Raw genomic sequence first — 11,867 nt, 5'->3', positions numbered from 1 at the left:
GCTCCATCCATCCGTCCATCCAAACCCCCCTCCAGGAGCTCGGTACCGCCCTCCCAACCCATCCCACCGCTCCATCCATCCATCCATCCATCCATCCATCCATCCATCCATCCATCCATCCATCCATCCATCCATCCATCCATCCATCCATCCATCCATCCATCCATCCATCCATCCATCCGAGCCGCCCCTCCGGGAGCTCGGTACCGCCCTCCCAGCCCATCCCACCGCTCCATCCATCCATCCATCCATCCATCCATCCGAGCCGCCCCTCCAGGAGCTCGGTACCGCCCTCCCAACCCATCCCACCGCTCCATCCATCCATCCATCCATCCATCCGAGCCCCCCCTCCAGGAGCTCGGTACCGCCCTTCCAGCCCACCCCATCCCACCGCTCCATCCATCCGTCCATCCAAACCCCCCTGCGGGCGCTCGGTACCGCCCTCCCAATCCATCCCATCCCACCGCTCCATCCATCTGTCTGAGCCGCCCCTCCGGGAGCTCGGTACCGCCCTCCCAACCCATCCCAGCCCATCCCACCGCTCCATCCATCCATCCATCCATCCACCATCCAAACGGAGCTCGGTACCGCCCTCCCAGCCCATCCCAGCCCATCCCACCGCCCCTCCATCCATCCATCCATCCATCCGTCCATCCGAGCCGCCCCTCCGGGCGCTCGGTGCCGCCCTCCCAACCCATCCCACCGCCCCTCCATCCGTCCATCCGAGCCGCCCCTCCGGGCGCTCGGTGCCGCCCCTCCGGCGGTGCGCTCGGTGCGGGCCGGGCGCGGCCGCAGCGCTGCGGGGCCATGGCGGAGCTCCGGGCGCGCCTCGAGGCGCTGGAGCGGAGGATGGAGCGGGCGGAGGCGGCGCTCCGGGACCGGCCCCTGGCGGCCCTGCGGCTCCACGGGGTGAGAGCACCGCCATGGGCGAAGCGGGGGGACCCCGGACGGGTGTGACTGATGGGCGGCGAGGAGGGCTGGGAGAGGGATGGGGGAGTCGCTTATGGGGCCATTGCGGGGCTGGAGGTTGGGAGCGAGGTTGGGGGAGCATTTAGGGGCTTGAGGGGGGAGACTGGGGGTGGCTTATGGGGCTGTTGGAAGGATGGTTTGCGGCTGGGAGGGAGCCTGGGGATCGCTCGTGGGGCTCTCGAGGGCTGGGAGCGGTTTGGGGGAGCTCCTGAGGGGGCTGGGGTGGGTTTCAGGAGACGGGATGGTAATGCAGGGGGTTCCCGGCTGGCCGGGAACTGTTCGAGTGGCTCCTCAGGGGGCAGCAGTGGGTTTCAGGAAACTGTGGGGATGAATCCATTGGGCTCCTGGGGATCCGGGAGCTGTTCGAGGGAGCTGCGGTGGGTTTCAGGAGACTGGGGATGAATGCAGTGGGCTGCTGGCAGCAGGCTGCTTTAGGATGCTGGGAATAAGCCTCCGTATGGGGCCTTTTGGAGCTCTTGAAGGGCTGGGTGGGTCCGAGGGTCTGGGAGTTGTTCGTGGGAGCTGCCCTGTCCCACATGCCAGGTGGTGCTGCAGGTCCCGGTGCTGTTCGAGGATGTGGCAGTGCGGTTCAGCCGGCAGGAGTGGGCAAGCCTGGACGAGGGACAGAAGGAAATGTACCGGAGCGTCATGGAAGGCAACTACGAGATGCTGGTGTCCCTGTGTAGGCTGCGTTTGCGCCGGTTTGGCAGCCCCAGGGAGCTCTCTTGGGGTCATTTCTCTGCCTCTTTGCCTTTCACTGGACTCTCCAGCTCTGAAATAATCCTCTCCTCTCCCTGTCCCCTCTGGCAGCAGTTGGAGCGTGGCAGGAACACGCAGGACAGGGTAGTAAGTGCTTGGTGTTTTTTCCTCGTGGAGAACAGTACCTTATTGGTGTTGCACCTTCCTGGGTTGTAACCTCCAAAATCCTTTGCCTGGGAAACCCCTTTCCATGAGAATTTTCCCTGAAGTCCAATCTGAACCTCCCCTTGAAGCTGTTTCCTGTTGTCCTCTTCCCTGGAAGCAGGTCCTGATTCCCTCCAGGCTACACCCTCCTGTCAGGGAGATGTGCATAGCCAGAAGGTCCCCCCTGAGCCTCCTTTGCTCCAGGCTGGGTCCCCCAGCTCCTGGTGCTCTGTTCCTCAGGTCTATTCACTTTCCAGGACATGTTCCAGCCCCTCAATGTCTTCCTTGGCATGAGGGGCCCGGAATTGCCCCCAGGATTCGAGGTGGTCCCTCAGCACAGCCCTCAAGCTCTGGGCAAACATACAGTCAGGAGCCTCACAATTCCCTTCCCATCATTCAGGGTATTTTCCTATCTGCAAGGTGAATTTCTGGGAGAACAGGGAATTCTGTAGCAGGGGCAGAGCAAGGATGGATTTTTTTGCAGCTGTTCTCAGGGGACTATCAAAGGCTGCTTTCCATATTCCCCTGTCAGCTCTGCCTGCTGTTTCCTGTCTGTTTCCGTAACTTCCGTCGTGGTGCCGGTTGGAGATGAAGTTTCCTGGGGTGGGACTGGCTCTGTTGCTCAGCTGTGGGTGCAGAGTCCCTGTCCCATCATGTCCCTGATGTCTGTCTTGCTCTTGCCCAGATTGTGCCCTGTCCAAGCCTGAGCTGTTATTACAGCTGGAAAGAGAAGAGCTGAGCACGCTGCCAGAATCGGAGCCAGAGGCAGCAGAGGTGTCCCCAGAGCTGGCTGCAGGTGGGTGACACTGGGTTTCTTCTGTGCCAGGAGCTTCTTGCTGCTCACTTGGGACCATGAATCCCAGAATTTTGGGTTTGGGTTAGAAGGAATCTTAAAGCTCATCTCTTTCCAAGCCCCTGCCATGGGCAGCAACACCTTCCACTAGAGCAGGTTGCTCCAAGCCCTGTCCAAGCTGGGACACTTCCAGGGATTGGGAGGTGTCAGCTGTGAGGGAAATACCTTCTGGGACGTGTGGATAGCCTGGGAGCTCCTGCCCCAGCGGGGGGCTGGGTGGGAGGGATCCTGACACCCTATGGAATGGGATCCTGCACTGGCTCCTTGGAGCTCTCCACTGGCTGGTGGAGAAAATCCAAATTTCCTCGTCCTTTGCAGAGCCGACCCGACAGAACTGCACCAGCAATGACACACTGCTGGAGACAGATACAATGGAGAGGGGCTGCAGGGAGCCAGAGGAAAGTGGGAATGTGGCAGAGGAAAGCAAGAACCTGGTGGAGGAAAGCAGGAGCCCAGTGGAGATAAGTGGGAACCTGACAGAAGAAAGTGAGAACCTGGTGGAGGAAAACAGGAGCCCAGCAGAGGAAATCAAGAGCCCAGCAGAGGAAAACAGGAGCCCAGCAGAGGAAAACAGGAGCCCAGCAGAGGAAAACAGAAGCCTGGCAAAGGAAAGTGGGAACCTGGCAGAGGAAAGTGGGAACCTGGCAGAGGAAAGTGGGAAGCTGATGGAGGAGAGCAGGAGCCCAGTGGTCACAGAGAACTGCAGCAAACGTGAGTGCCTGGCAAATCCTGCTGCTGCTGTGAGGGGTCCTGGCTGTTCCTCACTCACCTTCATCACTGCTCTTGCCCTCACAGCACCCATCCCTCTGGAAGCCGCTGCTGTCCTGGCGGATCTCAGCCAGCTGTCCCCTCCCCGCCCGCTCTCCGTGCGCTGTCGGGAAGCCGTGGGTCAGAACTGTTCTCCCCCTGCAGCAGGTACTGGGACAGGACTGGGACAGGACCTTTATCCCTCCTTGGTGGGGCCAGCAGCTTGAGGGGGTCTGTTGGGCCTCTCTCCAGGCTCGGGGATTCCAGGAAAGGGCAGCAAATCCTGTTACCAGCCCTGAAACCATTTGGGATAAGTCACAGCATGGCACACCTGCCCAGACAAGCCCCAGGGTGGTTGTCAGAGTCCCCTGTCCCCCTGGGTGATGTTTTCCACCTCAAGCTGCTCTTGGGGTGTCTACAGGGATAGGCTGTGGCTGTTCCTGGTTTTTACACAGTCCAGAGACTGTGCTGGGAGAGGAGAGCTGGGTTGGGATTTGTGCTAGCTGGGAACAGGGTGGAAAGTGAGGGAGGGTGGGAGCAAAGCCCTTTGCTGTTCATGCCTTAAAACCACTTGGAAAAGTGATGTTTGGATTGTCAAAAATTCCCAGGAGATGCTGAGGCGGCGATCCCAATGGAGGTGCCGCAGGAGAAAGTTGCTGCAGAGAAGCCACCAATGCCCAAAACACCCTCTAAGGGTCCTGAAGAGGATGAGGGTCCGGAAAAGGAGACTGTGAAAGATTCAGGGAATACCAGCCAAGATCTGGTGGCCAACATTCCTGAAGAACCAGGAGAGAAGGTGACACCAGATGTCCACAGAACGACGGAACAGGCGGATCCCAGCCCCGGGGAGCCAAAGAAGGATTCCTGCGTGGGCCGGCCGGCGGCCTGTCAGCGAAATGCCGCCCGGGAGTTTTACTCCTGCCCCATCTGCAGGAAAACCTTCCTGCTGAAGATCAATCTCCTGATCCACCAGCGTGGCCACACCAACTGGGTGCCCTATGTCTGCGTCCACTGCGACCGCAAGTTCATGTCTAAGAAGAAAATCAGGCGGCACCTCCGTGCCTGGGCAGTCAACGGCACCTGCCAGCCCTCGGATGCAAAGGTGTGTCCCAGCCAGGGGCCGTGCCCAACATCCCAGCCCCAAAAATGGGCACCCAACAGCTCCTGCCAGCCCTCGGATGCAAAGGTGTGTCCCAGCCAGGGGCCGTGCCCAACATCCCAGCCCCAAAAATGGGCACCCAATGGCTCCTGCCAGCCCTCAGATGCAAAGGTGTGTCCCAGCCAAGGGCCGTGCCCAGCATCCCAGTGCCCAACATCCCAGCCCCAAAATTGGGCACCTAATGGCTCGTGCCAGCCCTTGGATGCAAAGGCGTGTCCCAGCCAGGGGACGCCGTGCCCAACATCCCAACCCCAAGCCTGGGCACCCAATGGCTCTTGCCAGCCCTCGAATACAAAGGCGTGTCCCAGCCAGGGGCCATCCCAACCCCAAGCCTGGGCAGCCAACGGGACTTGCCAGCCCTCGGATGCGAAGGTGTGTCCCAGCCAGGGGCCGTGCTCGACATCCCAGTGTCCAACATCCCAGCCCCCAGCCTGGGCACCCAATGGCACCTGCCAGCCCTCGGATGCGAAGGCGCTTCCGAACCAAGGGCTGTGCCCGGCATTCCTGCCCCAAACCTGGGCAGCCAATGGCACCTGCCAGGCCTCGAAGCCGGAGGAGTGTCCCAGCCAGACCCTGTGCCCGTCCTCCCAGCCCCAAGCCCCGGGCAGGGACTGTGGCACCGTGTGGCAGGAGCCTGGCCCTGCCAGGTGCTCACTGTCCTCTGGAAAAATGATGTACACATGCAACGAGTGCCTGGAAACCTTCTCCAGCCAGGGCTTCCTGACGGTGCACCAGCGCCGGCACTCGGGCCACCACCTCATCCTGTGTCCCTGCTGCAACCGCAGCTTCACCTGGGTCTCGGACTTTGTCCGGCAGCACTGGACGCACATGGGTGTCCGGCCCCACCAGTGTGGCATCTGCCAGAAGACCTTCAAGAGGTTCTCCCACCTCAAGGCTCACCAGAGGATCCACAGGCGGCAGGAGCGGCCGTTCACCTGCGCTAACCCGGTGCCCATGGTGGCGGCACCCGCAGCAGGAGACGGGGTGGGAAACCTGGACGTGACCCCCCAGGGCTGGGGCGCTGCTGTCAGACCTTGAGGTGTCCTCCTGGGAGTGGGGAGGTGCTGAGGCACCTCAGGGTGTACTCCCAGGGATGGGATGGTGCTGCTGAAACTTGAGGTGACCTCCCGGAGACTTGAGGTGACCACCCAGGATGCTGCTGATGGACTTTCAGGTGAGCTCCTGGACACAGGGTGCTGCTGGTGGACTATGAGTTGACCTCCCTAGGAGAGGAGGCTGCTGTCTAATCTGGAGGTGAAGAATGGGATGCTGCTGATGGGCTTTAAGGTGTCCTCTCAGGAATAAGTTGCTGCTGTTGAACCTTGAGCTGACCTTCCAGGAACGAAATGCTGCTACAGGACCTTGAAGTGACTCCCAGGCATGTAATGCTGCTACTGGATCTTGAAGTGACTTGCTGGGGACTGGAAGCCACTGTCAGCCTTTCTCCCCTCTCTCCCTCTCCAGATGAAGGCTGGAGCATCGACAACATTTTCTGTCTCCTCTGCCCTGTTGTGGGGATGGGGGGCACCTTCCAGGCCTGTGTGAGGGGGGCTCCTTGTTCCCAAGCCCTGGTGGGGCAGGTGGGACGCTGGGAGTGGGTCCCTTTTCTGGAGAGTGCCAATAGATGCTGTAGAAACCAGGATGGTGAATGTGGATTCCTTGAGGGGGCTCCGGGAGGGTCCTGCTTGGTCCGGCTGGGTGGGTGGCACCAGGAATGGGATCCGTGGGCTGGAGTGATGGAAGAGAGAACGGAACACTGGGTGGGGAGAGTCTCCTGCTGCTGGGGGGCTGCAGTCCCAGTCTGAGATGGGGATGGGGCGGGATTGGGGGTCTGGATGGGTCTCTGGGAATGGCAGTGGGGGATGCTGGGCACTGGGGATTCGAGGGCTGGAGCTGTGGTTCTCATGCAGGGGTGGGGATGGATGGGGATGGAATAGGGGTAGAGTGGGATAGGGGTGAGAGGGGATATGGGTGGGCAGAGTGGGAGTGGATGGGACCGGGATGGACGCAGGGATGGGATTGGGATGGGGTGGGATGTGACAGAATGGGATGGGGATGGAGATAGGATGGGATGGGACTGATAGAGCCTGGCTTTTTGCTGTGGGACCCGGCAACAGGACAAGAGGAACAGGCAGGAACATGCCCAGGAAGCTCCACCTGGACAGGGGGAAGAAATTCTTCCTTGTGCAGTGACTGAGCCTGGAACAAATTGTCCAGAGAGGGTGTGGAGCCTCCCTCACTGGAGGCATTCCGGAATGGTCTGGACACAATCCTGTGCCCTGTGCTCTGGGATAACCCTGGTAGAGCAGGGAGGTGAGACCAGACAAGCCACTGTGGTCCCTTCCAACCTGATCCAGTCTGGGATGGGATGGGGCTGCAGCTGGGATGGGGATGGGGCTGGGGCTGTGCCCGGGCTGTTCCCGTTCCCGTTCCCGTTCCCGTTCCCGGGCTGTACCGGGCCGGGGCTGTTCCCGTTCCCGGGCTGTTCCCGTTCCCGGGCTGTACCGGGCCGGGGCTGTTCCCGTTCCCGTTCCCGTTCCCGGGCTGTACCGGGCCGGGGCTGTTCCCGTTCCCGTTCCCGGGCTGTACCGGGCCGGGGCTGTTCCCGTTCCCGTTCCCGGGCTGTACCGGGACGGGGCTGTTCCCGTTCCCGGGCTGTTCTCATTCCCGGGCTGTACCGAGGCTGTTCCCGTTCCCGTTCCCGGGCTGTACCGGGCCGGGGCTGTTCCCGTTCCCGTTCCCGTTCCCGTTCCCGTTCCCGTTCCCGTTCCCGGGCTGTGCCGGGCCGGGGTTGTTCCCGTTCCCGTTCCCGTTCCCGTTCCCGTTCCCGTTCCCGTTCCCGTTCCCGTTCCCGTTCCCGTTCCCGGGCTGTGCCGGGCCGGGGTCTCGGTGCGGCGGCGCGGGCGGGGCGGCGCGGGCGGCGCGGGCCGCCAGGGGGCGCTGTGGCGGCGGCGCTGAGGGGCGGCCATGGCCCGGTGGGGCCGCGCGCAGGTACCGGCGGGGCCCCCGGCACCGGCCCTCCCGCACCCCCGGCGGGGCCCCGGGCCCGGCCGCCTCTCACCGCCCTCTTTCTCCCGCAGCAGGACCCCGAGTGGGCCTCCGAGGCCTGGCAGGGCGCGGGCCCCGATCCCGGAGCGGGCCCCGGCGGGGCGGCCGCGGCGGGGCTGTCGCTGGCGGCGGTGGCGGCGGCGGAGCGGCGGCTGGAGCGGAGCGTGGAGGCGGCGGAGCGGCGGCTGGAGCGGCTGGAGCGGCGCGTGGCGGGGCTGGAGCGCACGGTGAGGGCCGGCGGGGCCCGGCTGGCCGCGCTCCTCAGGGACAACTCCCGCCGCCTCCGCCGCATCCAGCGCCAGCTCCGCCGCTGCCGCTGCGGGGCCGCCCGCGCCTCCACCGGCACCGGCACCGGCCGGGAGCGGACACAGGTAACCGCGACGGGGTCGGGGCCCACGGAACCGCGATGGGCCCGCACGGTGACCGGATGGGGACGAGGATGCGAGCCGGGGAACGGGAACCAGCGCCAGGGAATGGGGATCGGGCTGAGCCCACGGTGGCAGGGACAAGCTGTGAGGAATGGGGACGGGGACATGCCATCGGTGACAGGGACAAACTCTGGCTAGCGGGGATGGGGATGAGCCCATGGTAATGAGGATTGGTCCCAGGGAACAGGGATGGGCTGTAGGTAACGGGGTTTGTCCCAGGTAACAGGGACATGCCAGCGGTGACAAACGGGGACAAGCCCCAGCTAATGGGAGTGTGCCAGAGATGGACAGGGATGTGCTCCCAGCTCCCAGGGCTGTGCCCAGGGTGACAGGGACAGGCCACATGTGACAGAGATGTGCCCAGAGCAATGGGAAAGTGCCCCAGGTGAGCATGTGGGATGTGCTGTTGGCTCTCAGGAGCTGCGTGGAGCAGGACGGATACGGCTCCTCTGGTGCTTGTCCCTGTCCCCAGGGAAGAGGGGCAGCAGAGCACCCACATAAAGGGTTTCAGCAATGTTGGGCCCTGCTGGGGAGATGTGGGATGGTGCCACCTGTCCTGCTCCCACCTGAGGGGTCACTGCTCACCTGGGTGCTGGGATCTGGGAATCTGCCCCTGGACTGGGGAGGAACAGCTGAGCCTCACTGGGATGTCAGGGAATGTCCTCTGTGACATGGATCTGTCCATAGGAGGTCCAGACCCCCAGGGATCTCCTGGGGCTCAGGGAGGGGCTCAGTGGGGAGCCCCAGGTGGAGCCTCCTGTACTTCCAGGTGCCGGTGGCGGGTGAGGGTGAAGTGGCCGCTCTGCCGGAGCAGGAATTGGGGAGTCTGGACAGCCGGGAGCTCCGTGGGATCGCCAGGAAGGGGAATTTCGAGGCCATGGTCCCTCTCGGTGAGGATCACTCAGATCTTGTCAGAAGTATCGTCATCCCTGGGCTGATGCATCTTCCAAACCCTCCCCACGTGGAACATGGGGGGATTCCAGGTGATATGTCCTGCAGCTGGTGTTCCTGCACTGTTTTTTCCTGGGATATGGGCTGTACATGGATTACCCTGCAGGGGTTTGCTGCAGACAGTCCTACATTTTAGTACTCATTAATTTTGGGCTGAAATTTTAGAGTTTGAATGTCCATCAGGCACTTTTTGGGATAAGCAAAAATCACTTGCCTGGTTCACAATGCCAGTGTGATCAGATGTCCTGGAATTCCAGGACCCTGCTTTGTCTGGTCCCCACTGTCAGCAGTTCATCCCATTGCTCCCTCCTTCCCAGGGTCCGAGGATGCTGGTTCCAAACCTTCACTGCTGCCACCAGCCGAGGACAGGGAGGATCCAGGGAGCCTCGGGCTGCCGGAGAAGGGAGCAGTGCCAGGACAGCTTGGTGACAGTGAGTGACAGTGAGGGGGCTGAGGGTGGGCACTGACAACCCACCCGGACTGGGCAGAGTTCTTAAGGATGGAAAATGGGAAAACCTGGGGCAAGGCTCGGTGAGGGTGGCTCTGGAGCTGGGTACCTGTGGGTGGATGCTCCCTTTTGCTTCGGGGAGGCTTTGCTTTGATCCTTTTCCCTGGATTCACCCACTTAAACTCTGCCATTCCTGGTGGGGTTCTTTCCAGGGTGAAGGACTTTGCACCTCAGTGTTGCCTTCACATTTCCTCTGGTGTGTTTTTTTTGTGAGGATTGTATTGTCAGTCCATAGTGTCCATTGAGTCCAGCACGCTCAGGGCAGTGGTGAAGTCTCCATTCCTGGAATGATTTAAAAACTGTGTGAATGTGGCACTTGGGGACGTGGGTCAGTGGTGGCCTTGGCAGTGCTTGGTTCACAATTGGACCTGATGATCTTGGAGGGCTTTGCAAACCTCACTACTTCAATGATGTCCCTGAGGTCCAACAAGCTGCCCCCTTCACCTCATCTCCTCCTGGGAATCCCTTCCTGCTCCCTTTTGTTCTTTGCCCCTTCCTCCCACCTCTGCTCCCACTCCCACTGTGGAGCTTCAGGAACGGGAGGACTTCCCTTCCCGGGAATGAACTGCGGTGTCTCCACAGGTGAGATGATCGTCATCAAGACGGAGGAGCAGCAGCCGCAGGAGGACGGAGCTGAGCTGCTGGCACTGCCGATGGTGCCCGCGGTCAGGCTGGACGAGGAGGTTCCTCTCAGCCAGGAGCAGCCGGTTTCCTGGGAGAGCCACGGCGTGGCCGGGCCCAAGGCGGCCGGAGTGGGTTTGGGGGAATTCTGCCTGGGGGAATTCAAGCCGGTGGTGGTGCCGGTGGAGGCTCACCCTGCCCCGGGCCTGCCCTTCCCCACGGAGCACGCGCTGGGCGCGGGCACGGAGCAGCCGTTCGCCCTTGGCCAGGGAGTGCCGCTGGGAGAAGACCCCGCGGCCGAGGTGGCCTCGCCGCAGCCCGGCTGGGAGCAGCAGAGTCCCCAGGACGATCCCCGGGTGCTGCCGCCGGGCTGGAAGAGCGTCCGGCTGACACGGAACCTCCTGGCGCGGCAGCAGAGCCGGGAGAGGAAGAGCAACGGCTCCTTCATCTGCACGTCCTGCGGGAAGAGCCTGGCCCACCACGCCGCGCTGCTGCGGCACCAGCGCCTGCACACGGGCGAGCGGCCCTTCCAGTGCCCGGCCTGCGGCAAGAGCTTCAACGAGAAGTCCAACCTCAACAAGCACTACCGGATCCACACCGGGGAGCGGCCGTACCGCTGTCCGGCCTGCGGCAAGGGCTTCGTGCAGAAGCACCACCTGCAGAAGCACCAGCGCATCCACGGCCCGCAGCTCCGCAGCGCGTGGCCGGGCCGGCCGGCGCGGGCCGGCGCCGCCGGGGAGCGGCTCTACCGCTGCATCGAGTGCGCCGAGAGCTTCCCCCAGAAAGCGTCGCTGGAGGAGCACCAGCGCCGGCACACCCAGCAGCGACCCTTCCAGTGCCATGGCTGCACCAAGAGCTTCCGGCACCGGCAATCGCTGAACCACCACCAGAAGGTGCACGCCGTGGCCACCTCTCCGGCCGGCAGCTTGCCGGGACACGAGCCGGAGCTGGAGCCCTGCGAGGCTCTGAGCCAGGATAATCGGTAGCCGGAGGGCTGGAGAAGGGAAAGGACAGTGGTTCTTCCAGCGTGGGACACGCCAGGCGGCTGGGACTTGTGGCAGCACCGGGACTTTGTCCATGATGCTGTGGGACTTGTGGTGGCACCTGGGTCTGAGGAGGAGGAGGAGGAGGAGGAGGAGGGAGCCTGCTGTGCTCGGCAGGGAAGGGCCCAGGGTGGGACGGGACTGAGCACGAGGCAGCAGAGGAGGGTGAGCAGCTGGAGCTGCCACCCCGTGGATTCAGCAGAGGAGCGGCTGTGACAGACCCCGCGGTGGAACTGGGGTTATTTGACCACTACAGCGCAGGGACGGGGCCTGGCCCTGGAGTGTGGTCATGGCCTGGGGCAGTTGATAGCTCTGAGAAGGCTGTGGGGCTGGGTGGCAGGAAGAGAATCAGATAAAAGACTGAGTGAACTGGTCTCCTGTTGTGCTCTGGGGCAGGCTGGGGGTTGACATCCTTGGCTCAACAGGGACGGTGCCATCAGGGGAGGAACGCAGTGCTACCTGCTGGGAATGTGTGATGGGAATGTGGAGCAGTCCCACAGGAATCCCCCACAGGATTCTCCGTAGGGCACAGCGGGACTCCCTGGCAGTGCTGAGGGACACATCCCACCCATGGTGACCCATGCCATCCCCTGCCCTTCCCTGCTCCCCTTGGCCACTCATCCTTCCTGGCTGGGAT

The 11,867-nt window shown here is 62.7% G+C and overlaps 3 protein-coding genes across 6 annotated transcripts in view; 2 read left to right on the top strand and 1 right to left on the bottom strand.

The window, feature by feature from the left end:
- Positions 1-7,600, bottom strand: part of LOC147656046 (uncharacterized) — a 100,058-nt gene extending 92,458 nt beyond the window's left edge. The window contains exons 1-2 of the mRNA XM_086862269.1: positions 7,571-7,600; positions 7,221-7,286 (exon numbers count right to left, since the gene is read on the bottom strand). Coding sequence (XP_086718395.1) covers positions 7,221-7,286; positions 7,571-7,600 — 96 coding nt within the window. The remainder of the gene's footprint in view (positions 1-7,220; positions 7,287-7,570) is intronic.
- On the top strand, positions 138-6,270 carry LOC111925488 (uncharacterized). Of its 3 annotated transcripts, none has more exons than XM_086852955.1 (6): positions 138-909; positions 1,525-1,651; positions 2,558-2,668; positions 3,044-3,436; positions 3,521-3,640; positions 4,081-6,270. In XM_086852955.1, the coding sequence occupies exons 1-6, from the start codon at positions 808-810 to the stop codon at positions 5,667-5,669; spliced, it is 2,442 nt and encodes an 813-aa protein (XP_086709081.1). In that variant the 5' UTR covers positions 138-807; the 3' UTR covers positions 5,670-6,270. The 3 variants fall into 3 exon arrangements, with proteins under 3 accessions (XP_086709081.1, XP_086708998.1, XP_086709132.1); XM_086852872.1 differs by having other exon boundaries at positions 1,513-1,651; XM_086853006.1 differs by having other exon boundaries at positions 562-909; positions 1,525-1,815.
- LOC147656045 (uncharacterized) lies at positions 7,574-11,604 on the top strand. Of its 2 annotated transcripts, none has more exons than XM_086854687.1 (5): positions 7,574-7,622; positions 7,712-8,050; positions 8,877-8,997; positions 9,376-9,489; positions 10,149-11,604. In XM_086854687.1, the coding sequence occupies exons 1-5, from the start codon at positions 7,599-7,601 to the stop codon at positions 11,171-11,173; spliced, it is 1,623 nt and encodes a 540-aa protein (XP_086710813.1). In that variant the 5' UTR covers positions 7,574-7,598; the 3' UTR covers positions 11,174-11,604. The 2 variants fall into 2 exon arrangements, with proteins under 2 accessions (XP_086710813.1, XP_086710729.1); XM_086854603.1 differs by having other exon boundaries at positions 8,877-9,090.
- Positions 11,605-11,867: the final 263 nt, after the last annotated feature.

This window comes from Cyanistes caeruleus, chromosome 1, assembly GCF_971803275.1.
Source record: "Cyanistes caeruleus chromosome 1, bCyaCae1.hap1.1, whole genome shotgun sequence".
Classification (NCBI taxonomy): Eukaryota; Metazoa; Chordata; class Aves; order Passeriformes; family Paridae; genus Cyanistes; species Cyanistes caeruleus.
This window is presented reverse-complemented; position numbering and strand designations above follow the sequence as displayed.